This window comes from Passer montanus, unplaced genomic scaffold, assembly GCF_014805655.1.
Source record: "Passer montanus isolate IOZ18808 unplaced genomic scaffold, ASM1480565v1 scaffold89, whole genome shotgun sequence".
Lineage (NCBI taxonomy): Eukaryota > Metazoa > Chordata > Aves > Passeriformes > Passeridae > Passer > Passer montanus.
This window is the reverse complement of record NW_024374256.1, coordinates 1,813,994-1,841,978: the sequence shown is the minus strand read 5'-3', so window position 1 is coordinate 1,841,978 and position 27,985 is coordinate 1,813,994. Positions and strand designations below refer to the sequence as shown.

The following is a 27,985-nucleotide window of genomic DNA, read 5'->3' as shown; positions in this document are numbered from 1 at the left end:
ACTGAGTTGAAGCCTTGATATTTGAACAGAAAACTCTGTTCCTGAGACTTTCCTTTTGTAGGAAAGTCTTTTATCAAAGACTTAATGTGGGATGTTGAGGAACCTTTCTTCTTAAATCTGGCAAAAGTGACCCAGAGGAAATGCCATCAGTTCCATGTTTGCCCCTCAAGTACTTTTGCTCCACTTCTCACTAAATCTTAAAAAATCTGAGCAGAAGAAATAAAAGCAGTGATGAAAGGAGGAAGCATGAGGACTGGAGAGAGGGAATTGCCTTGCAGAACTGTAATAGAATAATGTAGAAATAGTAAGTTGGGTGTTGTTCACTTTTGGGTGATACAAGACTGTGATCCAGTTAAAAGCTAATGTCCATGATTTATTAAAGTGATACATTTTTGTAATGGGTGATACACAAGATTTCCTCCTGAGATGACATTAAACAAGACTGCAGTGACATTGGGGAAGGGACTAGAAGTGTATAACTGAGAGAATATCCCACATTAATGCAGAGAAAATATGTATAAACTCTAATTTCAGGGACAGTCCAGTTATAGATTTATAGAATGAGTAATTTGTTTGGGATATATATATATATTTATGTGTGTGTAGATACATATGTGTACACACACACAATCATCCCAACACTTTCCCTGGTTTTCTCCCTTTAAATTTACACTATGTGGGAGTTCTGATGCTGTTCACAGTCAGAAACTAGATGGTGGCTTAGATAAGGCTGCTGGTATTGTCAGATGCTGGAGTTCCTGGTTTATAAATATCTTCAGGGAAAGCTTTTGACCACAGACACAGATCTTCCTCTGTACTCAAAAACATTTGGAAAGAAGAAGATATCCAAGATGATCTCACAAAATAATGAGTGAAGAAACAAAACAGGGTTGTTTTTTTCCCTAGGCTGACCTTGTGTTTGGGAAGTGTCTTGGGTTTTTTCCAGGTAGATTGTAAATGTTTTCCAGCTTCTCCATAAAGTTTATGGGAGTCCCTCCTGCTCTTGCAGGTGGCCCCTTGTGCTGACTTGCCTGTTAGTGTTTCTTTGGATGAAACAGTTGGAGAGATGCACACTGCAACATGTATCCCTTGGTAGTACCAGCATTCCTGGGGTTGTCAGCTGCTGGCAAAAGATTTGTTACCACCAGAAGAGGAGAAGGGATACCTAGAGTAAGGCAGCCAGGGTTGTGTAGGACTTGGAATATTTCCCCTCGGGTTCTATGGGTCTCAAAAGAGTTAAAGAACTACTTTGATCCAAATCTGCTCTGAGAAAAGGATGAGCTCATGCTTCATCTCAACTGAAAATTCCCTTCATCCTACCATCAAATTCTGTTGTGACATTTTTGGAGAGGATAGAGAATTCCTCACAGGAAGCAAAAAAGGATCCAAAAAGGTCAGTGTAGAGTCAAGGACCTAGGCTATTGTTTTTGCCTCCTAAAACTTCATGCTCTGATATTATTATCAAATGGCAGCAAGTTCCTTTCCATGTTCTTCTCTAAAAGCAGCCCACCCTTGCTGTCCCTGTCCTCAGCAGCTTGTATGAGCACTTGGTATATCCAGTATTTATGGGGATTAGTTTTACACCTGTGTAAGCTTAGTTGACTGTTAATGGGCTTCTAGATCAACATTAAACTTCCCTCTTCCAGACACTCCTGAGATCATTGCAGCAGGAGCAGAGCTCAGGCCTTGCAAACCTTCCTGAAAAAAGGAAAAAAGTTTCCTTACTCTTTCCCTGTAAATAATTACATGGAGAAGACTTGCATCAGCTTGTGGAACTGTAACCTTTTTTTGTTTTGTTTTGGTTCTGTTTTACTTTTCCAGCCTCAAGTGTCTACTCAGAGAAACTAGAAAGTTCTGGTGCAGTATCCAACTGACTTGATGCCATGCTGGACATGTCCTCATTATTCCATGTGTGTCCAGTTAAGCTGAAGGAGCTACCTTGTCTTTGCAGACCTGCAAGTGGTATTGGAAAGGGACATTTTGCCATCAAATGAACTCTGGGATAGTCTGTTTTCATCCTTTCCTAGAGCTGCCTGCTACCAAACTGATAGCTCCCATCACAGTCCTGAGAAATACCGGATTTATCAACTAAATGACTTGAGTTAAATGAAATTAGGGCTCATCCCTTTGCTATCAAATCCCATTACTTTCCCTAAGATGGCTTAAGAATTGCAGTGTGAGCAGGATCTACAAGGAAAGAAGTGTAGAGCTGGCAACACAGAGAAAGGAGAGAGGGCTTAAATGAATTACTGGTATCTCTTGGGCAGAAAAGAAGGCTGCTAATGAGTTGGACATTCTGAAGGAAACTTTAATTATCCTTCTCCAGGCACCATCCACGCACGCCAACAACTTCAACATCTGTCAGAGGATGTTTAATGCAGACAGATGTTTGTCTGCACTCAGTCAGCATCTGGGTCTTCTGTGCTTATGCTCACACTGACACTTGCTGTGTTGGGAAGTTAAGCATTGCATTTCCCTGATCCTGGAAAGGGGAAAATTCCCTGTAAGACAGCTGAAACTTTGGGCCCGTGCATCCCCTGGCAGTGGGAGCTGCCCATGCTGCTGGTTTTCATTTATGAAGTTCAGAGGGAATGAAGGCTCATGGAGTATCAGGGCAGAATCTGTGGCCTTGACCTGGTACTGGTATCCCAGGTTGTAAAGAAAATTGACATTCCCTTTCCTCACTCCTCTGGGAAGCAGCACTATTTCTAAATTTTCCTTGTGTGCCTTTTCTATGTATTCTGAACTCATTAGGCTCATCACTGTGGCTTCTCAGTGATGTAACAGTCTTAATTCATAAAAATTTGCTTGGGGCAAGGAAGGAAGGAGGAGGAGGAGGAATTGTGATCCTTCTGCTTGGTTTTGATCACATACTTTTTAGCAAAGTACATGGCAGCTGACCAAGACAATGACACAGTGCTTTCCTTTTTTACAGTTTGAAGATAAATCTGATGCGGTATTTGATATTACAGAAAAATGTAAGTATTTCTATTTATTCTCTAATGTCATAGTTTCACAAAGCCTTTCTTGGAAGTGTCATTGCTGCTGAACAAGACTGCCTTGCCCTCATCCCAGCCCTTCCTGCTCATTCCCTCCTGCATTGCCTTCTCCACAAGTGCTACAAGTGAGGTGAATGGAAATTAATGTTTTTTTTCTTTCTTTGGTTAGTTTTACTCAGTTCAGCTTCTGCTTCAGAGTGGTGAGGGGGACTGAACCATTTCTATGTCAGCAATATTTTCACAGTAACGATGGCCTGAGAAGGCTGAGAATATTCAAGGAATTGCAGCATCAGCCAGATTAGGACACTCACACTTCTCCTTTGTTACACATGAAATCGGTCAATTTTCCGACAGTTCACTGGGATTTTTTTTCTCCTTAGGTGGTGAAATTCTGGATGCAGAGATGTCTGAGGACGCTGAGCACAACTTGACACCCGCCCTGGACAGCTTGTCTTACGGAGTACCCAACCGAGCAGGAGCTGAGAACTCCCTGCAGGGTGATGATCATGATTATTTTCTGAACTCTGGGGATCTTGCAGGCATACCTGTTGTTGGGAGTGACAACGAAGATGATCAGAATTTCGCTCCAAAAGACACTCTTTCTTCAGCAATTCCTGATGAAGATCGTCTGGAAGAGGGCAAGAGAGTTCCAGATCATGAACTGGACAGTGAAAAAGAAATTCAGGTTCAGAATGCTATCCAGAAGGATCTCACTTCCCCCTTTGAGCAGGGCCCTGTATTTAAATCACTTCGAAAAGATTTTAGCATAACACGAGATAATGGCAAAGAGACTTTTTCAGCAAAGGACAAGAATAGAGAAGGACATTTTCAAGAACGTGAAAAACGGTTGGAAAAAATCCCTAAAAATATGGATTCTAGATTGAAAAGCAGTTTTCTTGACAAAGCAGGTAACTGTTGACATCATAGATCTGGCTGCCCAGCAAAGAGGAAGAAAGAACTAGAGAGAAATCAGCAATAGGGCTAATTATTAAAATCATCACCTTGTTGAAGAGAACAGGCAGAGCTGTGTCTAGGGGAACATTTTATGAAGAACCCTGAAATCCAATGAACTCTGTGTTAGGAGGAGGATTTGCACAGGGCTTGGCAGTGTCAGGGAGGTCTCATCCTCCACAGCTTGTTACAGAGCCTCAACATGTCCTTTGTTGTTGTGGTTTCCTAAACCAAGCTGGGTGACAATTCAAGCTTCCTTTTGGTTTTTCTCACTGTTTTTTATAGACCATGGAGCTTCTTAAAAGAAAAGGTGATGAAGTTTAGGTTAAGTTGATGGCCAGTAAAGATTTTTCCAGCAAAGCATCAATTCTTCACTAATGCCTAGGCATTTAAAGCAGTGTGGATTTGATATTATCAGGGAAAGGCTTGCTAGAAAGGAGTTAGTGTCTGCAGGAACTAAGCCAGAACATAGCTTGAAATCTGCTTTTCCTGGGAGACTGCTCCCCTTCTTCCTCAAATGCTTGTGTCTTGGACTTCATCCAGCCAACATGGAAAGAACCAAAGATGCCTAAAATCCCTTTCTCATTTGACAGTCTCCATAATCTTGATGCCCACACACTTATTTTTGTCTTCCCAAGCTCTGAAAGTTACAGCAGAACAGTGAATGAAGGAGTTAAGAATAACCAAGCAGGATGGTTTAATCTCATTCAGCAGAGGGAGGGTGAGCCAGCACGTGAGGGACTCCTGGCTGCTTGTTCACATTCACAGCTTGCAGTTCTCAGGTTTAAACTTTCTATGTTCAACAACAGCATCTTAAAATCAGTGCTTCCAGGTGGCACCAATGATAGAGAAACAATAAAGATATCTTTGAAAATAAAGAAAAGTTACAGATGTATCTCTACTTTTACTTTCAGTTAGAAGTCAAGGGAAGAATGTTTCTGTACCTAAGATGTATTTCAGAAAGTTGTACACACCTACAGTTAAAAGATCAGGTAAAGTAGTCAGTAGTTGGAACCAGAATGATAAATGCTCATGGTAGCATCCAGTATCTAGGCAAATCCAAAGTTTTTAAATGATATATTCTAAAAAAGCAGAAGATGCTATTTCCTGAGAAGAGGGGAAAAGGCAAAAGAACAGAACAGCAAAGAAAAAGCTGGAAGATGTTGCTCTGAAAAGTATTTTTTGATTTAAATGTCAAAACAGGGGAGTTCAGAACCTGCTGAGGTGTGGAAAATTCTGAACGAAGAATTTGTGTCGGAAGTTTGCAACTATTTTGCTGGAATGGGAAAATAATGATCCAATAGAATAATTAAAAAAGAGTCAATTCTCTTTAGGGATTACCAGCTTACCTACAGGGAGGAGAAAGGGAGTAGTGTAATAGTGGTGAGGTGCTGTCAGACACTGGGGTTGGGGAGCACGATGAGACTCTGATAGTTTTAAAGGAAATGCATTGGAACCTGTATTCATTTCTATTTAATGTATATGTTTTCCTCAGTTCATAATCAAGTAGAAGAAACATTACGGACGCAGTTAGCGCCACAAACTCCAGAAACTAACTTCAGGGTAAGCTATAGATCTTTCAACCACTTTTGCAAGTGCAGCAATATGCTGGAATAATTCAAAATACGTATTTTGTATTTGAGTGTAAATTTGAGTGTTAAGGAAACTGATCTTCTGACTCTTAGACATCTTTGCTACTTAAACAGTACATATAATTTTGTAAAATTTTCCTGAGCCTCTCTTTGGATTGAGGATTCTTTTGGTAGCCACTTTCCTGTTCAGCATGGTTGGAGTGACCGGTGAGCCGAACCTACAGCTGGATGCATCCACCTGACCTGCTGCTTTTTTTTTTCCACATGAGCCAGGGAACAGCTGTATCCACAGGAGACACTCCCAAACAACCAACTCACAGAGCTGGGTGTCTTCTGCTTTGGCCAAAGGAGTGGAAAGCATTGGGGGTGGGATGAGAGAGGGGGCTGCAGGGAGGTTGAGGCAGCAGCTGCTGCCCAGCATTTCTCCCACCTTGGCAGGACCCAAATCTCTTGGTCTGCAGCACAAACTCCCCTTGGCAGCAGCCCAACTCCTCATGGCAGATGCAGGAGGGTGAATTCTTTTTCATATTATTGTTTCAGGAGTCTAGCTACCTATTTTCTAGTAAGGAATCTATTGGACAAGAGCTGGGGAATTCCTTTGCACCAAATATTAGAATTAAGAAGGAGCCTTTGGATGACGAATATGCTAAAGCTATGGCCCCACAGCAGGGACTATTAGACAAAATTAAAGATGAACCTGGTAATTCTGAGGTAAGTTTCCCATTGCATTTCTCATTTTGGTCTGACAGCTGACCGCTTAAGCTGAACAAAAATTCAGCCATTTATTTGGTTTGTTGGCCGAAATTTAACTTGAAGAACATAGTTTAGTAGAAGGATTTTTCCCTCTTACACTACTATGAAACCACCCCCCTCAACTTTTTGATGTCTTGTTACCTTGTCTCTGAAAATGTTTTTCTTTTCAGTTAGAAACAAAGCCAAGTGCTCTAAAACTTCTGTAACTAAATCTGTAACAACATAGACACCTTATCTAACTAGGAAATAAACTGTAAATCACATTTTGTTAAATAACTTATGAGTGGTCACAATTAGAGATATGAATTAAAGCAGCTATTGCTGCTACTTCCTTCTTAAAAGCTGCCTTTGCAAGCACAGTAGTTTGTTCTTGTTTTAAATTAACACTTAAAGCACTTAGCAAAATATTGAAGTACTTACACATCAGTGAAGTCAATTTAAATATGTGTTTAAGTGACTTTCTCATTCAGGACTGACACTTTTTATGATGATACAGGTAAAACTGAGTAATTGCAGCCTGGGGAAGGTGTGACCTATGAACTGACCAGTGCTGGGGCCAGGATTGCTGAGCTCCAGCCAATCTCTGTGCCACTGTGTGACACCAGGCAACGAGCTGTGCTGCAATTCCTGTCTCCCCACTGCTCATATCTAGGTTACATAGCAGATTTTATATGTTAAAGGTGTGCAGAACTTCCCAAAATGATGCATCCCTTTGTGCCAACACGGGAGTGTTGGTGTTCCTGTGCAGGTGTTAGTTTTTAGCATCAGTCTTTGTCCTTCTGCTGAACCTCCTCTGCTTTCCGGGCCTGTCTTCCCAGCACTTTTTCTTCTTTTCCCATAATGCTCTCAATTTAATAAGTAAAATATTTGCAACTTCAGATTTTACTGTCCTTCTGATTTGTTCAGTCTCTGTGGGATTGTTTGGGTTTATTTTTCCTTGAACCTGTAGAATGTCAAACCACGTGTAGATTAGTTAAATCTGTCTCTTCTTTTGTCCTCCCAAGATGGCATCTGCTGTGTGGATTTGTGTGGAATGCAAGGCGAGATGTCTGTGGTTATCAAAGATCATATTAATAAGTAAAAATGAAGACTTGAAGAATTTAAATGTCAAATATCGTATGGTTCAAAAAATTCCTTCCTGGAGTAAAATCCTGTGATTATCAACTCTGCCTGATACTGGAAAAGTAGGAGAACTGAGTTCATTTTGTTTTGCTTTAGATTGGAATTACTATGGGGGGGATTTTATGGAATTTTTTTTAAATATTTCCTGAAAGATAAGAGCATTTCTTGCTGTAACCAATAGTTGGAGCTGAAGGCTTTTGGCTTTCAGCACTGTTAAGCTGCTGTGAAACTGCTTGATCATGCACAGTTGATGTCAGGATTTGCCTCCATTTCTTTTCCTACTCTTGACTAATGATACAATTACAGTTAAAGTGCTTAAAAATTGTATGTCTGCAAATGATTAATTTTTAAATAATAAAAATGGTGCTTAAGAATCTCATCACAGCATGCCCATAGCCAGCTTCGAGCTTCTCAGCCTGAGATTTGATTGTTTCAGTCTGATTGTTCACATGGTCAAGGAATACCACTGCCTGTCTCCTGGGAAACATGTTGAAAAATAGTTTGGTTGTCTAGTATAGAAACTTCCAATTTTCCCACAGGAGTGAGAGGAGTGCTCAGTTTGAGCACGTGCTCAGTGGAGGTTGTTGTGGGATTTTGGGAGCTGGCAGAAGCTGGGGGAGCATCTCACTGCCACTGGGAAGGGAGAGCTTCCTTTTGCTTAGGGATTCTGAATTGGTTTCCCTGGCAGCCAGGCAGCAACTGTGAATTTAGCTCAGTCATAACATGACATCATGCCTCACTACTCCCAAACCACTGTAAGTAGGCTAAATCTTATCATCTCTGTAGTTCCAAGAGATTATGCTATTCAGCCTATTAAGATTTACATGTGGAGTGTTCCAAGCTGCTTTCTGGCTCAGATTTCTAGGGAGAGCAGGGGCAGGAAGTGTGCTGTCAGTGTGAATAGCTGCTGGGGACTAAGCCAGTCATTTATAGCATGTCAGCTATTCCACCAGCAGCTGCCCAGGGATTTTCTCATGCTGTAGCAAATGTGAGGTGATTCCCCTCGTGCTGGAGCTGGGACTGTGGTGGTCTGGCCCTGGTGGTGCCAGCCTTGGTCTGCTCCAAGGTCCTAACTCCTGATCCATACAGAATGCTCCTCCACCAGGTCCCAGCTCTATTTCATTGCTATCCTCCTTTATGTGAAGGTAAAACTTCTTTCCCAGAACAGGGCTAAGGGCTGCACTTCCAGCTGGAAGGTTGGAATGGAAAGCAGAGATTTCTTTAAGCTTTGGCTGAATTCTGAGGTGTCTTGGAGTGCAGCTGGAGAGGGGGATGCACCAGGCAGCCCCACCTGTCCATTTGTGCCCCCTCAGGTGTGGTTTGCTGTGGAGCTCTGAGCAGGAGCTGTGTGTGGTGCTCACTTGTCACCCAGCCTTTGGAGCAGGCTTAGGACACCCACTCTTCCCTGAGGCTCAATGCAGCGTTGTGAAAGAATGGAATCATGTAACCTGTTATTACATGTGTGTATTTGTTCTCCTTTTCCTTTCCCTTTGTTTTAGGAGTACGGCCAACAGCCAAAATCTCAGGAAGGGGAGCTGAAAATCAGTGCTGTATTTTCAGTCAGTGGCAATCCTCTTGGTAAGGAATAGGCAAGACTAATTTCATTTAAATCTGTAAAATGTGTCATCTTTGCAAATAGTCTTGCAGGTCACTCTGCATTTTGTTTGCTGTGTCTGATTCCAGTAGGAATGAAGAACTAGTTTGGTTTAGAGAGAAAGAAATTGAGATTATAAAATAATTGTGATTTTGAGGCATAGGAAAATTGAATGTGAAATGCATAGGAGAACTGAATGTGTTAGATATTTTTCAGCTGAAGGAGGGCAGAATTAGATTAGGTCTTAGAAAACAATTGCTCCCCTTTGAGGGTGGGGAGACCCTGGCACAGGTTGCCCAGAAAAGCTGTGGCTGCCCCTGGATCCCTGGAAGTGTCCAAGACCAGGTTGGACATTGGGGCTTGGAGCAACTTGGGATAGTGGAAGGTGTCCCTGCTCTTGCCAGGGGGTAGAATGGGATCATCTTTAAAGTCCCTTCCCACCTAAACCATTCCGTGATTCCATCAAAGGGATGTTAAAAGTGCATTCTCCATCTTCAGAGTAATTATAAAAATCTGCTATGCAGAAAACCAGCACAGGGCATGTATTTGTGGAGAGTTCATCTGCTATTTGATTCTCCTCTAGACCCTGACAACCCAAATAAAGCTATGAGCCTTGTGCTCGCCCCTGCACCCAGTGAGCTCTTTGTAATGGATCTGTGACACTTACTCTGTGTTTTCTCTGTGTGGTTTTTTTTTAGTTCCACAGCTGTCATCAGGTTTCCAGCCTGCTGTGGCATCCTCTGGCATGAGTAAAATGCTACCCTCAGTTCCAAGCACAGCTGTTCGGGTTTCCTGTTCTGGCTGTAAAAAAATCCTGCAGAAGGGGCAAACTGCCTACCAGAGGAAAGGCTCAACCCAGCTCTTCTGCTCCACACTGTGCCTCACTGGATACACCATTCCAGCTTCTCGCCCACCAGCTTCTACCAAGAAAACCTGCTCCAGCTGCTCAAAGTAGGACAGTGCTTTCATTTTTCTACTAATAATTGATATTCGAGCAGATAATGAAAGGCTTCAGTTCTGTTCTTGTGCCCCTCTCTGTGTTGGTAGTGCTGCTCCTCTTATGCTTCCCTTCAAAAATTGGTGGCTGATGCTGTTCTTTGTTAATTGGTCTGTCTGCTTGCAGTTCCATTTCCTTAATTGGGTTTTAAACACACATAGATTTAAAAGCCTCTGTAGTGCAGAATGCATCTTCTCCTTTTTTGATTTAAATGAGCCAAATATGAAAAACTGTGTTTGAAAATGTCCAGCATCTGCCTGCCATTTCAAAATGTCATTGCACTCTCAAAATTATTAACAAGAGTACATTTTTAAAAAGTATTTTATGCATTACTTCTTCTAAAGAAAAATAGATTTATGAATCCCTAAAATGCAGTAAAACATGGGTGAGTTAATGTATTCAAGGTTTCAATTAAATGGATCCACCCTCTCCTGGAGAATGTTTAGTCTCCAGAATAAGCAAGAACAGCAAGTTGACATGAAACTCACATTAATCCTTTATCTCTGTGTTTGTTTTTCTTTTTCCATAGAGAAATTCTAAATCCAAAGGACGTAATCACTGCCCAGTTTGACAACACAGACTTCAGTAAGGATTTCTGCAGCCAGTCTTGTCTGTCCACATATGAACTGAAAAGGAAACCCATTGTCACTATCCACACCAACAGCATTTCCAGCAAGTGCAGCATGTGCCAGAAGAACGCAGTGGTAATTGCCAATTCCCTCATTTGAATTTCTTTAGCTCAGCACAACTTGCTGTCTCTGAGATGAACACAAACATTCTTCCTGTCCTTGCTGCATATTCCTGTCCTTGCAGATCAGGCACGAGGTGAATTACCAGAACGTGGTGCACAAGCTCTGCAGCGACGCCTGCTTCTCGCAGTTCCGCTCGGCCAACAACCTGACCATGAACTGCTGTGAATACTGTGGAGGATACTGCTACAGTGCCTCTGGCCAGTGTCACATCCTGCAGATAGAGGGACAGTCCAAAAAGTTCTGCAGTTCCGTCTGTGTGACAGGTTACAAGCAGGTAGATGTGATGGGACAAGGGGGAATGGGTTCTCATTGCTAGAGGAGAGGCTTAGATGGACATTGGGAAGTTCTTCTCTGTGAGGGTGGGGAGGGCCTGGCACAGGGTGCCCAGAGAAGCTGTGGCTGCCCCATCCCTTGAAGTGTCCAAGGCTAGGTTTGATGGGCCTTGGAGCAACCTGGGATAGTGGAAGTTGTCTCTGCCCATGACAGGAGGTGGAACAGGGTGGGCTTTAAGGTCCCTTCCAACCCAAAACATTCTGGGATTCCATGATTCTGTATTTGGACAAAATACTAAAAATAGAATCCATCTAATTTTTTTATTAGATTTTAGATATTTTAAGAAACATCCATTTTACTGGTTGATTATTTCAGTTACTCTATTGGTCTAAAGTAAGTGCTTTTGTCATTTCAAGAATAAGAGAATCAGTAAGGTTGGAAAAGCCCTCCAAGATCATCAAGTCCAACCTTCAACCAAATACCCAGAGCCCACCAAACCATATCACAAAGTGTCACAGGTCAAAGTGGATTTTGAACACTTCCAGGGATGATAATTTGCTGCTTAATCTTTGCCCAAACATGTTGCTCTGTTTTTTCCTCTCCACTGGACCAGCCATGAGAGAATTCCAGTGTGGGAGAAGACACGGTGGGACCTCCCAGTAGCAGCCTCCTGTGGCTGTTTTCAGCCTTGAGATGCTCCATGAAGAGTATTCCTTACTAAATTGTAGCCTTTGAATTAAGTGGAAAGGAAAAGTAATAATTAGTTGATAATTATGATTTTAACTTTTAAACTTTTCATATTTATTTTTGATTATTGAAGACCTGGGCATTTAAGAGAACCTTAATTTATTATAATAGCTTAATTATTTTTGAATTATTTATTCTAATGCAATTACTTTAGGCAAAATTGCCCTCTGATAAAAGAATGGAACTTCATTTTATGGCTTGACTCTGCTGTCCCATTATCCAGGCCACTTAGGTCAAGAAAGGCCTAATGAATTAAAATTAAAAAAATTACAAAATGTATTTCATCCAGAAAATTACCTTCAGAATTAGTTTTCCTCTGAAACAAATCTGGAGATAAAATTAAATAAGCTGGAAACATTTTCATGCTGCTTTTATATCACACATCAAAACCCCATATGTGATAGTTCTCTTGAAAATACAGTATGTTCAAAGCTTATAAGGTTAAGTCAAATCTATTTTTAATTGATTTTTAAACAGTATTCAGCTCAATTGTCAGGTACATTCTGATAGTTTCTGGAGGTTTGTGGGTGTTTTTAAATCCCTAAAATCTTGTATTCTGTTCTGTGCTGTGAAGAGCTGGAATAGCTAGTGATAGAACAAAGAGCATTTTTAAGGCTGTCATACTAAAATAATCTGATGCACAAATTCTCAAAGTTTTTTCCAAACTTAAATACCTTTTAAAAAAACCTTAAACACAGAAAATGTGTCTGTGACAATCAGGCTTTTTCCTGTATCTCTCTTCAAAGAAGTTTGTAGACCACACACTGAAAACTGTGATTATTACAAGCAGGTGGATCTCTTTCCCATTTTACTATCAAACATCATCAGGGGACCTGCTTCTCCCTGTTCTTTGTTTCCTCATCTCTTCAGTGGGAATATTGTTTATCTGTACAGCTGATGCATTCAAAACCATAAGCAAAATATCAATCCCCTCAGCAGTGTGTTGGAAGTTGTCTGGTACAAGGTTCTGATCTGTGCTAGGACCTGTGGGAGTGTTTGCAGTACCCAGATTGGTACTGGTTAAAGTGGCCTGGGAAGGTGCTCAAACCACAGCTCAGATCAATGAATCTGCACTATAAATAACACAGCTATAAAACAAGTGCTGTTTCAAGCACACCAGCACGTTTTATAAATATTTTATATACTAGTGACAATTTCCAGGTTAATAAAAAATGCCAAGTTTCAAATGAACAAGCAATTTCCCTGTTTCCACAGAAGTCAGCTAAAATTACACCCTGCACACTGTGTAAATCTCTGAGATCTTCAGCTGAGATGGTGGAGGGCACAAATAACTTGGGGAAGATGGAACTGTTTTGTTCTGTTAACTGTTTGTCAGCATACAGAGTAAAAATGGTCACTTCTTCAGGTAAGGTTATCCTTTTATTTCTATAGAAACTTCATTTCCTGTGGCTCATATCCCAACTTTATTTGTCTTGGAAATTAAGGCTTATTCTTATTTTGGGAGGGTGGGAACTATTTTTTTTTTTTTGAAGGGAAGTGCTGAGATGGGAATGAAAGGGCATTCTTTTGTAGGTAAATGTAGCAGTGACAGTACAGCTATTTCAGTTTTGGTTTTAGGGAACTCCACATGATAACCAATCTATTTTCTTTTTTTTTTTTTGCTCTTGCAAGTGCAGCTGGTGGGTTTCCCAGCTAGACAAACCTCTTGTGTGGACATGTGCCATGCCACTGCTGGGACTCTCCTGGCCCTGGTTCCCTGGGGTGATCAGCTTTATTACCTCTGCCCAGTGTTGCATGGAGCTAGGCAAACATTTTCAGCTATTTTTCATGTGGAAATAGAAAAATGCTTACTGACATCCTAGGGATACTGGGAGATTAATTAAATTTCTGGCAAGCAACAGGCACAGCAGCTGCAGTGTCTGCTTCTGAATCTGTGGAAACATCATCTTGGGCTTCTGTCTGTGCCTTGGCTCATCATTCAGACTCTGTTTTTGTATGCACGGTGCAAAATTAGCTGCAATACAACTTGATGTTGCATAAATCACTTTTTCTTCTCTGTTTCACCCTCAGGTGTTCAAGTTCAGTGCAACAGCTGTAAAACCTCAGCAAACCCTCAGTATCACTTGGCTATGTCAGATGGGAGCATACGCAATTTTTGCAGCTACAATTGTGTAGTAGCTTTTCAGGTGTGACATCTAGGATTTCTTCTTAGCTGAATTAACAGAATGCTAAATTGATGGTGGAAATACCCAGGTGCAAGGTGTAACCCTGTAAAGTAAAGCCTGTCTGTTTGCTTTCCCACAGAATCTGTTCAACAAGCCTGCAGGACTGAACTCCTCGGTGGTGCCCCTGTCTCAGGGCCAGGTCATTGTGAGCATCTCCTCGGGGACAGTGGTCTCAGCCACTGGCACCACCTCAACTGTGTCCCCCAGCTCCACGAGCACCCCAGCTGCAGCAGGGCTCCAGAGGTTGGCTGCCCAGTGCCAGCAGGTCACCTTTACCCGTTCTGTTGTGAAAATCAAGTGTCAGCACTGTAACAGATCATTTGCCACCAAACCAGAACTGCTTGACTACAAGGTAATAAAGATCAGGGCTTTCCAAGCTTTTTTTTTTTTCACAACAGAAGCCCAAAAAATTGTAGTTTATGTGCATTGGTCTGTCAGTACTGCTTTGTTGCTTGCAAAGACCTGCTGTGGAGGGTTTTGAAACTGATTTGTTTTAACCAATATCAGATTAATACTGATACTATCTCTATGGTCATAAAACCAGGAAAAAAAGAACTCAGAAAAAAGCCCCAATCCAAATAATTGCCTGTCTAAATAAACACATCCCTGTCTCTTGGACCCAGGGATGCACCTTTTAATCCAAGGACAAAGAACATTGGTGAGGGCTTTCTGCAAGAAATTTTGTTTTATTATAAAACTAAATGGGGAGACTCAGCTGCCAGTGCTCTGTTGCTGATTTCTAAGGGAATAAATACTCTTCTGTTTTTCTGTTAACAATTTAAATGTATTATCTAGGATGTGAGTCATTCAAACACTGAAACCAAAACATTCTGGCTGTGTTGCAGGGTAAAATGTTCCAGTTCTGTGGGAAGACCTGCTGTGATGAGTATAAGAAGAAGGGCAATATGACGGCCTTGTGTGAATACTGCAGGTTTGAGAAAATTATCAAGGAGACAGTGAGAGTCTCAGGCATAGATAAATCATTCTGTAGTGAAGGTAAGAAAGGGCAAAACCCTGCCTCAAAGAAATCAAATCACGAGTGTTTTGCCTAAAAATTATCAGTAATACTAAAAGAAATCTAATATTTTTAAGTTAGGAATCTGTTTTTTAGGTTTAGGAACACAGAATCCTGTTCACACTTTATATTTTAATGGTATGTTTCAATGAATTATTGCAGACATCACTTAATACAGGAATTAGTAGTGCTGAGGGGTTGTCCTATTTGTATTAAAGAATGTTTTTGCTGTTTTCTTTTAGTTTGTAAACTGCTCTATAAACACGACTTGTCTAAGCGTTGGGGAAACCACTGTAAAATGTGCAGTTACTGTTTACAAACTTCCCCCAAACTGGTCCAGAATCACTTTGGGGGAAAAACGGAGGAATTTTGCTCAGAGGAGTGCATGTCTAAATTCACTGTTTTGTTTTACCAGGTAAGCTATATCCTCACATCCTCTAGGTTTTTATACCTATACCCCTTGTTGATGTTTCCAGATGTGTTCAATTTCTCCCAAACTTTGTTTTCCTAGATGGCAAAGTGTGATGGTTGTAAGAGACAAGGTAAACTCAACGAGTCCATAAAATGGCAAGGGGAGATGAAGCATTTTTGCAATCTGCTCTGTATTCTGTTGTTCTGTAAACAGCAAGGTGCTCCTGACCCTTCACTCCCAAACAACACAGGTAAAGCAGGCTGGGGATGGTGTTGCCTTTTGATGGGTGGGCTAGTGAGATGGATGTTTATCTGCAAATTCACTTCAGTGAACTCTTTAAGATCTGTCTTCTCCTGGGGAGCTTGTCTGTTGCTGTTGAGTGGGTTCTGGTTTAGATCACTCTTACTTCAGACCATTTAAACTTCTGTAGGTATGAAATGCAATTGCTTCATGTACCAAACAAATTTTAAAGAAGATGAAGCAAAAGCACTTGCTTTCAGTCACTTCCACGAAACAAAGGCCTGTTTCCTTGGGGTAAAACACAGTGATATGTAGTGCAGACATGTTAAATATCTAGCTTGTCTTCATAACACCAAGAAGATATGGTAGAACATTGATATTCTTTTAGCAATCAAGGGGTGAAATTAGTAGACTTAATGGTTTTAAATACAGACTCCTGTATATGCACTTAAACCAGCCACTTCTGTGCAGACTATAGATATATGAAGACTCTCCATTTCTGTGTCATTAAGTGTTGACTCTTGGGAAATGTCAATCCCAAGGTGTACAGGTGCTGTAGCTGTTTCCTTGAGCAGGTGAAATGGGAATGAGGGCAGGAATGAAGCCCACAGGAACAGGAACTATGAGTTTCTGTAGGGAATGAGACACAAAGAGATGAAAGACCCTCAAAGACAGGAAGAGAAAGGGAGAGAAAAAGCAGGAATATCACTGCTCCTAAAGAAGGGCATCATTTCCCACAGAGTGGCTGCAAGAGCAGGATACCCAAAACCAATAAAATATTAACTGGGAGTTTTTAGTGTGCACCAGGCCATGTTCAGCTTGGTGCACATTGTTTCAATTTGGTGCAATCTGCTGCTTACATTGGTGGGAGCTCTTTTCCCTTCTTTCTTGATTTGCTTGTGGAACTAGCTCCTGTTTAAACTGAAATGCTGCAACTTGACACCTACATCCCTTCTCACACAGCAGCCTCTTTCATCTGGAGACAGATCTGAAGGGTGGGTGTTGTTTCAGAAATGCTTTTTTTTCTCAATTATCTTACTGCTTCTTCTCATTTTCTTCTGTCCACTGTGTCCAGCAAACCTTTCCATGGCACCAGCCTCCTCCTCAGGCCCTCCTTCTTTAAGAAAGGACTCAACCCCTGTCATAGCAAACGTGGTGTCCCTTGCAAGCACCCCAGCTGCCCAGCCTACTGTTAACTCCAACAATGTTTTACAGGGTAAGGCAGCTGAATACGATGCCTGTACTTTTACATCTCTATTCCTGAACATTTATATTTGCTCAGGGATTTTGCTGAGAACAAGGGCCACTTCTTCATTATGCTTCACATCACTGCAGATGATTGCTTTTGTCCTTCCTTTATCTAGGTATAAATAATGACTTAAATTTATGTACATACATCAGGGAATGAGTTTTAATTTGAATTCTTTTTCTTGACCTTGGCAGAATATGGATTATTGTTCTTGATGATAAGTAGACATGTTATTGTATGGTTTTTTTCCTTCACAGGTGCAGTTCCTACTGTGACAGCAAAAACAATAGGAGATGTAAGTTTTACAAGAGACTTTTTCAGTTTTGCCCAGATTGTATCAATAACAATTAAAGTATCCAAGAGTTTGGCACTATCATTTTGTAACTAATTTTTGATGAGGATTTAAAATTCATCCAGCTTGCAGATGCTTTTTAAAAAATGGATAGAACTTAGATGGTACAAAAGTCTTGTGTCCACTGACAGATTTGGATATTTTAAGGCAAAATTTGTCAGATTGTAGCTCTTGAGGTGTCTGTAGTTCCCAAGTAATTCATGTATGACTTCTGCACTTGAGGCTGCCTTTTGTGTCCAGAAGTGGGATAGGATAGCAAAAGAACCAGCCTGGGCTGCTGGGACTGACATGACCAAGCTCCTGCAGCTTCATTTTCCTTCCCCACTCCCTGGCAGTGTGGTGACAGAGCTGTGGGGAGCCACTGTCACCACTTACCTGGGGATAACTCAGAGAGTTCATGTTCCTGAGCTCTTTGAGGTGTGTGGTGTAACATCTTGCAACTCTCCTAAAACACAGAGATGTTTTTATGTAGCTTTAGGTTCTGGAAGACTGACAGCTTTGCTTTTAGCTGGAGTGTCACTTATGGATTAGAGTATGAGTTTTCCCTCTTGAAATAGATCCTGTTATTTGAATGCATGACTGAAAATTACAGTTAGCAGGACATTAGTACAAGCATGAATAGTCAGTCTGTGTGTATCAGGAAATGATGCTGCTGCTGCCAGCATTGCTGTTCATTTTTTACATTTATTTGTTTTCAGTGGTTTCACATTAGTTTACTCAGTTTTATTTGTGTCTCTATCAGCCAGACTTTTAGTCATCAAAAGTATCTTAACATAATTTCTCTTTATATCTCTGCCATCAATAAAATTCCAAGGTCAAAAGTTTATAGCAGTTATTTGACGACAGAAACAAAATATTCTTGCAGATTTGTTCACTGCACTGTTAACAAAATAAGCTTTATTAGCAGAATTAGCTTTAAACAACATTATTGTTGGATCAAAGTAAATTGAGATGGAGACTAGAAAGCACCAAATAAGCAAGCTTATTTTGCAGTAGTTTTTAAATGACCATTTTTATCAGCAAATACAATTTTAAATTGTTCAGCTTCCCATAGTATAGCACAAACTCTAGTCTGATGTTACCTTTCAAACCAATACTGACTGGACCCTCATTTGTGTTTTCCAAACAGGCAAGTACCCAGACAGATGCCCTAAAGCTCCCATCATCAAAACCACCCAGGCTTCTGAAAAACAAAGCTTTATTGTGTAAGCCAATCACCCAGACTAAGGCCACCTCCTGCAAACCTCACACACAAAACAAAGAATGCCAGACAGGTGGGTGTCTGATCTCCTGCCCCTGTTGGAATTGTCTGTACTGCAGTTGAGAGTCATGCATGATTTAGGTAGCAGAGAATATTTTTGAATGTATTATTAAACCTTAACTAGTTTTCAGGTTGTTGTATGGTATTTTCCAACAATTTTTGGTCTGTTGTGTTTTTGGTATAACAGAAGGAGAAGAAGCACCTCCTCAGCCCCAGATCATTGTGGTACCTGTTCCTGTACCAGTGTTTGTGCCAGTGCCCCTCCACCTCTACACCCAGTACACACCAGTTCCCCTGGGAATGCCAGTCCCTGTAAGTTATGCTGCAGTTCACTACAGAAAGCAATGGTTTACAGGCTTGTTTTGCATCCAGCACACCCAGCACTGTGTCACTGGGTGCTGTGTCTGGTCATGCAAATGGTATTTGGAGTCTTTGAAGCCATTTCTCTCCTTATTACATCACATTTGATTAAACATTATCACACAAAACTACCAAATTGTAGGGAGCTGTCCAGTCTGGAGTTATTTTTAACTTCATTTTAGTAGTCCTAAAGTATACATAAGGTTAAATGGGAGGGACCTGCCTGGTGTATTTGCTGTTTCCCTTCACCCCTGAGTATGTTCTGATATTTTCCACATGTTCCATAGGTCCCAGTTCCCATGCTCATCCCAACCACCCCGGATAATGCTGATAAGATCATTGAAAACATTCAGGAAAACAAGGAGAAGATTTCCATTAATCCATTTGAAGCTGATCTCCTTCAGATGGCAGAAATGATCGCAGAAGATGCAGAGAGAGAAAAAACACACTCTCATGGTGGTAGGTGGTGACTTTAAAAAGGATGTGAAATGCAGCCAGGTGAAGGTCCTCTCACCACAGAAATTTCCCTTTCCCTGATTCTAGATGCTGATTTGACTTGTGGTGACAGGGACAGCTAGAAACCTCCAGATCAGTACATCATGTGTTAGAAGGAAGAGTCAAAATCAAGAAGACAGAGCAGCTGCCTTAAAAGAAAATTTTCCTATCATTTTTTTACGAAGGATTCTTGAAGGGTGAGGCAGGTCAGAGTTTGTTAGAGAGTGACCAATCCATGTAATGAAAGTGAAACAAGCTGGAAAGAGATAAACAAAATATCTACTGGTCTATAGATGACTCAAATAACAAACAGGGAGGGATGGAAGCCTTTAGAAAAGCAAACCTACGTTAGCTGTGATTTCTGTTTCCCCTGCAATAGCATGACCAAGGTAGAAAGCTGCTAGGGGAGCTCCAGTGGAGGAGAAGGCACAGCATGTCTGTTCATGTTATGACCTAATACATGGGTTTTTGCTGTTCAAAGTATTTTATATTGGTTGTGCAAACTGTCAGTCATGTGTAGATACAGATTTCTTTCTTTTTCTAAAGGATCTCAAACATCCGAGCACGAGCTCTTCCTGGACCCCAAGATATTTGAGAAAGGTCAGTCAGATTTCTTTATTTTACAAATGGATTTTGATCCTGCTGCATCTTTTCTTGCAAACTCCTGGTTCTGCCTTTCCTGTAGCACATGGTCCTTGTGGTCCCTCTCGTTGCAGACCAGGGCAGCACGTACAGTGGAGATCTGGAGTCAGAAGCAGTGTCCACCCCACACAGCTGGGAGGAGGAGTTGAATCACTACGCCTTACGATCCAATGCCCTGCCAGAACCTGATCCAGAACTCAAGCAGTTCTCCAAAGGTGATGTGGAACAGGACCTGGAGGCAGATTTCCCATCAGGTCAGTGTCATGTAAAGAAAAAACTTATTGTTTTATAAAAGCACACACAATTTTCTGCATGAACATTGTCCCAGCAGCCTGCTTGTGCATTTTCATGTAGTGACAGTGGATGTTTAAAGCTGCAATAGTTGATCACATCTACAAAATATTACTATTTTTAGAATATTACTGCTGTTTTCAAAGACAGCACTCTGCAGAACCCCTGACAGGAGTAGCAGGAAGTTCTTGCTTACCTCCTTTCAATTCATCACTTCTGTGTCCCTGGATATAATCCATGTGGAGTGGTTGCTAAGATATTTGCCTGAATAAACACACCCACTGTTTTGGGGGCTTTTTTGTCCTATTGAGAATTTACTATCCTTATACAGCAAGTGCACAGATTGCTAAATTAGTCAAATGTCAGGATGACTTGAATATACAGGTGTGATTGTCAGCTGTAAGGTGTTCCATAGTATCTCAGTGACAGTGACACTTCTACCTGGGCTGCTAAATCATGTGATTAAACTCTTCATGGTGTTGATTTGACTTCAGACTCATTTGACCCTCTCAGTAAAGGACCGGGTTTGCATTCACGTTCACGGGCAAGACGGAGACACAGGGATGGCTTCCCCCAGCCAAAAAGAAGGGTAAGGAAGTACTCCTGGAACACAAATCCCTGACATTTTGAAATAACAACATTATGTGCCCTAATTTAGCCATCCAGGGATGAGGAGCTGATGAAATCTGCTTTGTTTGGATGTCGTTGCTTGCCTGTAGGGACGGAAGAAGTCTGTGGTTGCTGTGGAGCCCCGGAGTCTGATGCAGGGCTCCTACCCTGGCTGCTCTGTTTCTGGGATGACCCTGAAGTACATGTATGGGGTAAATGCCTGGAAAAACTGGGTCCAATGGAAAAATGCACAGGAGGAGCAAGGGGACCTGAAGTTTTCAGGTAAATTTGTCTCTCAGTGGAAATAGAAATACTTAGTTGAAGAGCACTTGGCTTGATTCATTGTTCAAGTAAAAATTAGGATTAGATGCCACTGAGTTTTGCAATGCCCATTAGTAGAAGACAGATTTTATAGAATTCTCTCTTGCATCTTTCCATGCATTTAAAAATCATAGCTATTACATTCTTAATTGATCTGTTTCCTTTAAAAAAGTCTTTAAAGTGTTAGAAATCTCCACTTTGCCTTCCTTTGCATGCAGCAGTTCTTCATTTGCAGCACAGATGCTTTATGCAGCTGCAGAGCTTTTCTGAGCTATTATAGAACCATGAAATTACAGATATATCAGGCTATAATTCTAAGTTGACAACACCAACTTGGCCCCATCCATTTTATCTGTAGCTGGCACATTCCCAAAGTATTTGTCTGCTGTAAAAAATTTGATTCAACATCAAAATCTTAACACCTTATTTCTAGGCTTCCCAGCTGGAAAGAAACATTTCAAAAGTCTGCCCATTCTGTGCTGCAACCTCCCTGAAAGTAACTTTATTACACCTCATGTCTCAAGGGGGTGACACACGATTTTTTACGTGATTGCACATGCAGCTGGTCTGAGTTTTATTGGCCAAATCATTCAGCTCTCAGCCAACAGATAGGAAAGAGTTCTCCATTTAGTCATACAGAGTAATTAATGCATGAGACAGGAATTTGGGAATTCTGCCTGCATGAAATAATAAGGAATGTGGGAAGAGTTAATGTGCTGAATTAATTTTTCTGATCATTTCCTCTGGCCCAGTTCATCCTGTGAAGCTCAAGGAGGACATTCTCTCATGCACATTTGCTGAGCTGAGTTTTGGCTTGTGCCAGTTTATTCAAGAGGTGCGGAGACCAAACGGAGAAAAATACGACCCTGACAGCATCTTATACTTGTGCCTTGGAATTCAGCAGGTAACTCTGGGAGCCTTTGGCCCCATAATCCACTGGGACATAAGAAAGGAAAAGAATTTGATGTGCTGTATCTTCTCTACAATGTTATATCATCATAAACTGCTTTTCTTCCTGTTTTTTTTTCTCTTGCAGTACCTGTTTGAGAATGGTAGAATAGATAACATTTTCACCGAGCCCTATTCCAGGTTTATGATTGAACTCACAAAACTTTTGAAAATCTGGGAACCTACAATTCTTCCAAATGGTAGGGCAATTCTTTTGTTTTATGTAGCTGGATGATAACGCTGTATCATAAATTAATTTTCTTTTCTCAGGGCCAGGAAGAGAATGTGATCTGAAGCTCTCACATTAGTCTTCCCTCTCTACACCATGGATTTTATGTCTGTTTCTACCAGTTAGGATTACACTTAAATATATCTTTGCCTCTGATCAGTCTTTGGAAAGAAAGGATTTCCATTCTGGCACTCAACAACACATCAGTTTTCTTCTTCCTTCAAATTTTAACTCTTTTTTAATACGAGTAGCCAGAATTTAATACTGTATTTGAGATGAGGTACTGCAAAATCTCTGTATAGTTGCACTGGTATTTCCCTATTAGTGCTGGAAATACTCCTGGTGATTTTGGGGATCACATTAGCAAATCACTTGAGTATTGTCTCAACTCCAAATTCAGATTTCCCAAATTCTGCTGATACTTTTAATTGGTTTTCAAGCCTGATTATGTGGTTTATAGAGCTGGACACCAGCCCTATGAGCACACAACATCTTTAGAGGATCAGTGAAATTTGAATAATGTTGGCAACTCCACAACCACCTTTTCATTTAGAAAAATGAACTTTTTATTTAACACAGAAATAATCCATTTACCTATAGTTTGCTGCACACAGTGATTTTTTTTACAACAAATTTCTTCTAAGCCCCCACATCTCCCTTTCCTGATTTAGGATAATCACAATGGGCAATTTATGCACAAAATGGGACATTTTAAACTCATACTTCACGTTGTAGGAATTACACATGGTTGCAGTTGGCTGACTGTGGTTTAACAGAGTGAAATTAGAACTTAGTGAGAATCTGCTGGTGTTTGCAGTTCCTTTTTATACTTCTCTTCAGGTATTGGAAGATCATGCTGTTCCACAGCTTGGTTCTCCATGCTCCCTCTTACGTTTGTGCATGAATATTCTGGTTTTATTGGATTACAGTTGCTGATGATAGGTGTGAATTTGATTTGACATGTGGTTCATTAATAGAGATTATCTGAAAGAGAATTTATATGCATAAATAACTATTTTATTTTTTCTTTGCCCATTCTTTGTAGGTTATATGTTCTCAAGAATTGAAGAGGAACACTTGTGGGAATGTAAGCAGCTGGGTGCATATTCCCCCATCGTTTTGTTGAACACTCTTCTGTTCTTCAACACCAAATACTTCCAACTAAAGAATGTCAGTGAGCACCTGAAACTGTCCTTTGCCCACGTTATGAGGCGCACCCGGACTCTGAAGTATAATACTAAGATGACATATTTACGTTTTTTCCCACCCTTTCAAAAACAAGAGGTAGAATCAGGTGAGTGCTCTCTGATCCTTGGTGTTTGGGCAGTCACATTTGTGTGGTCTGAGTTGCAGAAACAGAGAATTCTGTGATTTTGTGTTGTCTGCTTCTCTTTTAAAAAGGACTGGGGAGAAATATGTTCTGCAGCAAGCAGAGCTAAGAATATGCTGTTATCCTGAATACATTTGCAGTGTTTTTCTCTGCTTTAAAGAGAAATTCTGAATGAGCCAAGGCACCCAGGAAAAACTTACAAAGGAGGTGTCACAGATTTGGCTACAAATTTGTTTAATAGTCTTTCATAACATCCTCAGCTTGCATAAAGCTCTATTAATACTGCATGAGTTAAAGGCCTTTACTGAAGTCCTTTTCTCAGCACTTCATAATTTTGGGTTTTGCAGGTCCAGACCTTTATTGCGCCTTTTTAATTCCCATATTTGTCCTGGGTCTGTGTGGGGAACAGACAAGGCAGCCCCAGTGGAGAACAACAATATGGGGCTTGCACTCAGAGACAGACACACAGATTTTTGCTGTTAATTTTGGCACTTGGGAAAGGGAAGTCTTTGATCCTTTTGGCTTCTTCAGTTCACAGTTGCAATGCATTACATGAATTCACCTTTAATAAGTAAAATTATGTGCTCCATATTTTCCTGCTAGCTCTTGTGGGTTTTCTAGATGAGGAATGGGCTGTGGACCTGGCCTGTAGGATGTGCAGTCCTTGCCCACCCAGAGATCACACCATGGTTGGATGGTGACACGTGACAGAACAGTTCAAGGAGTGGGTTTGGGTGATGCAGTCACCACTGGCTGCTGGGCTGGGACACCCGGCCTTGTTTCTGAAGGTGCTCTTTTCACTGAACTGTGGTGCCATTTTTGTGTGTCCAGATAAATTATCAGTAGGCAAAAGGAAACGCAGTGAAGATGAGGAGGTTCCAACAGCAGTGGAGATGGCTGAAAACACAGATAACCCCCTCCGGTGCCCAGTCCGACTCTATGAATTCTACTTATCAAAATGGTAAGTGACAGAACTTGAGTTTTGGTCTGTGTGTAGATTAGAACAGGCACTGGGGCAAGGAGCCCACTCAGACCTTCTGTGCCTGTGCTGTGGTTCCTCTCCCCAGTTCCCAATCCCTCAGTGGGAACAGAACAGGAATTCCAACAGCAGCACTGCTGTGAGACCCCCAAACAGCTTTTTTTTTTGTTTGTTACTGATGTTGAGTCAAGAACAGAGTTACAGAGAGAGATGCATTTTAAATAAATACATCTTTAAATAAATAAATTCTTTTACATTACTACAGTGCCCATGGCATTCTCATCTCCCTTAATTCCCATACACCATCCTTGTTGTGAGATTATAAGTAACACCCAAGGAATATCATGTTCCTTGTGAAAGAGTGTAGAAGAGTGAATTAGGTAAAAATCCTGATAAATTTTGCCTGCTGAGAGATGTGAGATTAACTTGTGTTTAGGAGTTGGGTAGCAAGGACAGAGATATAAATCATTTTTCTTTCCTGTTTCTATATAAACTTCAGTTAGATCCTTGAGCAGGTGGAAGATGATGTTCTTCTCTCTTCAAAGAAAATACACATGCAGAATGAAACAGCATCTCATTAGTGTCAGCTGAAACTCAATAAATCACCCTCAGAAATGTACCTCCTGAGCTTACTGCAAATATCCCATTACTGAGGCACAGACAGGCATGCAGCTGTCCAGATTCCTTCTCTCCCTCTTCTTACATTCCTTGTCTTCACTGGCACATTATTAGAAGCTTTTGATTGTTTATGGGCTGGGAAAGCATTTTCCTGCTCCCCATCATATTTCATAGCTGAGTCCCTGCAGAGGGGCAGGCAGCAGTACAAATTCCCTTTGCTGTTTTGGTGTGATTATCCCCAAACCAGGCAGGAGGGACTTGGAACCCTAGCAGAGCCTGGAAGCTGCCTTGGAGTCAGTCAGCCTTTCAGAGAGATGGGCTCAGCATTGCAGCATGGTCAGGCAAGCTGGGATTTGGTTTTACTCACTCTTAAACACCACCTTAGAATCATTTAGGTTCAAAAACTCCTCTAACCCCTCATCAAATTCAGCTGTTCCCCCAGCACTGCCAAGGGCACTACAAGCCATGTCCCCAAGTGCCACATCCACATGGCTGTTAAATCCCTCCAGGGACAGGGACTCCACCACTTGCCAGGGCTGCACAACCCTTTCAGTGAAGAAATTTTCACCCATATCCAGTCTAAGCCTTGAGCCATTTCCAGCAATTCTGGAATCCCAGAACCAGTTTCCCTCAGAGATTGTATGTCAAATGCATTTATCACTCTACCATTAATTGGATGACACTGAAGAAGCACTGCTGCAAAGAAATTACTTTGATTTTCTTTGTTTCTTTATAAGCAACTAATGCTGAGTGACCTGGAAAGAACTTAACTGTTCCCTCTAGGAAGGGGGAGACAGTGTTGCCATGCCAATGTAACTCTGATTTCTTTGCTGACTCTTTCTTTAAACTGTTGGTAAGATTTTAAATGCAGCCTGATGTTCCTAAACCTTGTTTCCTTTGCCCTGGCAGCTCTGAAAGCGTGAAGCAGAGGAGTGATGTGTTCTACCTGCAGCCCGAGCGCTCCTGTGTTCCCAACAGCCCCATTTGGTATTCCACATTGCCAATAGACCCAGGAACCTTGGACATCATGTTAACAAGGATTCTTATGGTGAGGGAGGTACACGAAGAACTTGCCAAAGTCAAATCAGAGGACTCTGATATTGAGTTATCAGACTAACTGCAGCGGGGTATTTTACTTTGAATACACATCAGAAGCACCAAAATGTGAATACGTCCAGCCTTTGGAAAATGTGTATCAAATAAGCCAAGATAATGTCACCTACAGGCAGATTTTGTACCACAGTGGATGTACAAACTGGAACTGGAAGGAAGCAAGCTGTGTAAGCTGCAAATCCCAACGTCCTGCAGCACTGATCAATCCTCAGAACAAATCCAAATGGAACTCACCCATTGGATTGGTGCAGAAATCCTTTATCTGTTTAGGATTTTTAAAAGTTGTGAGATATTTTTAAGGAAAATGGTTGTGTAAAATCTACCCTCACACTGGTGGGCATGGAGAGCTAGATTGTGGCTCAGGTGACTTCCCAGCCTGCTGCCAAGGAACACGTGGAGATCCTTGAGCTCTTCCAGAGGACTCAAGAGAAAGGGGTGAGCTTTAGACAAGCAGACACCTTCCGTTATAAATACACCTACACCTACACCTTTATAATTTTTTTTTTTGGAAACTGGGATCAAATGTTAGGAAGGCAGGAGCCACTGGCCATCCCAAGGGACAACTCTGGCTGCTGTTAACTGGTCACACGAGGCCGGGCTCCAACCCTGGCTCTGTTGGAAGAGGTGCTCTAGGTCAAGCTTCCGAGTGACCTTTGGGGAATGTCCAGGAGGGGATGTCCTGGGCTCTGTGCAGAATTCCTTTCCCAGCCCAGTAGCTCTGCAGTCTGTCCATATAACCCAGCCAATACTGTGGTGCGTGGAAAGTTCATTTCCCTTAAGGCAGCTTTCCTTTCTCCTCTTTCCCTGCTCCTATGGTTTTGATTCTTTTTTAAGGCAAATCTAGAGAGGGCTTTGTCATTTCAAACAGGAATACACACACACTCTTTCTCTTTCCACCTTTGCAACACGGGCAGAGTGTTGTACAAAGGATGCAGTATTACTTCTGAGAACAGAACTGTGGTAGAAAAATGACCATGTGTGTTTTTATCCCACCCCACCCAAAGAGATTTAGTCATAGTGTTGGAAATTGAAAGAGATTTTTTTTTAAGGCTTGGCTGTTACTGAGTCTTTTGGAAGAGTAAAGCTCCCATGTGGTGTTTAGAGGACAGGACATTATCAGGTACTGTCTGTATCTCTCTTTTCTCAAGCTCTAGGTGTGTGTTTCTGATGACCACTGGCCACAAATTCATTGGAAACCCAAGCTATTTTTGAAGAGGAGAATTGTATGGTTTTTATCTAGCTCTGGTCAGTTATCCATCTTCTGTAACAAGGGTCTGATATTTGAGCTTGTCACTAAAATTTCAAGAGATGAAAATCAACAGCCTTGAATAATATTTCAGGTTTTTTGTTTTGTTTTGGTTGGTTGTTTTTTTTATTATTATTTTTTTAGCAGTTACAAAAGTAATTTAACAAAAATAAAATCAGAAAGTAGTCTATTGACGTTGTGTACTCGGTAGTCCTGTCCCTGCCTGTAACAGATTTCACTGATGTATTTTTTAATACAGAAAATTATGTGAAAAGTAAAACCTGCCCCTGATTCTGTCTGACCAAAGCC

At 41.3% G+C, this 27,985-nt stretch overlaps 1 protein-coding gene across 9 annotated transcripts; it reads left to right on the top strand.

Moving 5' to 3' along the window:
• Positions 1-27,974, top strand: ZMYM4 (zinc finger MYM-type containing 4). Of its 9 annotated transcripts, XM_039733748.1 has the most exons (29): positions 1-1,910; positions 2,936-2,978; positions 3,380-3,907; positions 5,446-5,513; positions 6,083-6,253; positions 8,917-8,995; positions 9,710-9,962; positions 10,538-10,712; positions 10,822-11,034; positions 12,996-13,146; positions 13,812-13,927; positions 14,046-14,318; positions 14,812-14,962; positions 15,224-15,396; positions 15,493-15,643; positions 16,709-16,849; positions 17,140-17,177; positions 18,364-18,508; positions 18,683-18,807; positions 19,143-19,314; positions 19,897-19,950; positions 20,067-20,246; positions 20,778-20,872; positions 21,003-21,174; positions 21,966-22,117; positions 22,250-22,361; positions 23,436-23,684; positions 24,552-24,681; positions 26,227-26,434. In XM_039733748.1, the coding sequence occupies exons 1-29, from the start codon at positions 1,884-1,886 to the stop codon at positions 26,432-26,434; spliced, it is 4,545 nt and encodes a 1,514-aa protein (XP_039589682.1). In that variant the 5' UTR covers positions 1-1,883. The 9 variants fall into 9 exon arrangements, with proteins under 9 accessions (XP_039589682.1, XP_039589683.1, XP_039589688.1 ...); XM_039733749.1 differs by lacking the exon at positions 1-1,910 and having other exon boundaries at positions 2,887-2,978; positions 26,227-27,974; XM_039733754.1 differs by lacking the exon at positions 1-1,910 and having other exon boundaries at positions 2,887-2,978; positions 3,380-3,496.
• Positions 27,975-27,985: the final 11 nt, after the last annotated feature.

Excerpts from the sequence above, each read along its gene's own strand:
- ZMYM4 (XM_039733749.1), top strand. The coding sequence starts at position 2,909 with ATGACACAGTGCTTTCCTTTTTTACAGTTTGAAGATAAATCTGATGCG. Across the intron at positions 15,397-15,492 it reads TCACTGTTTTGTTTTACCAG|ATGGCAAAGTGTGATGGTTG; the intron begins GTAAGCTATATC and ends TTGTTTTCCTAG. Across the intron at positions 22,362-23,435 it reads ACCTACAATTCTTCCAAATG|GTTATATGTTCTCAAGAATT; the intron begins GTAGGGCAATTC and ends CATTCTTTGTAG.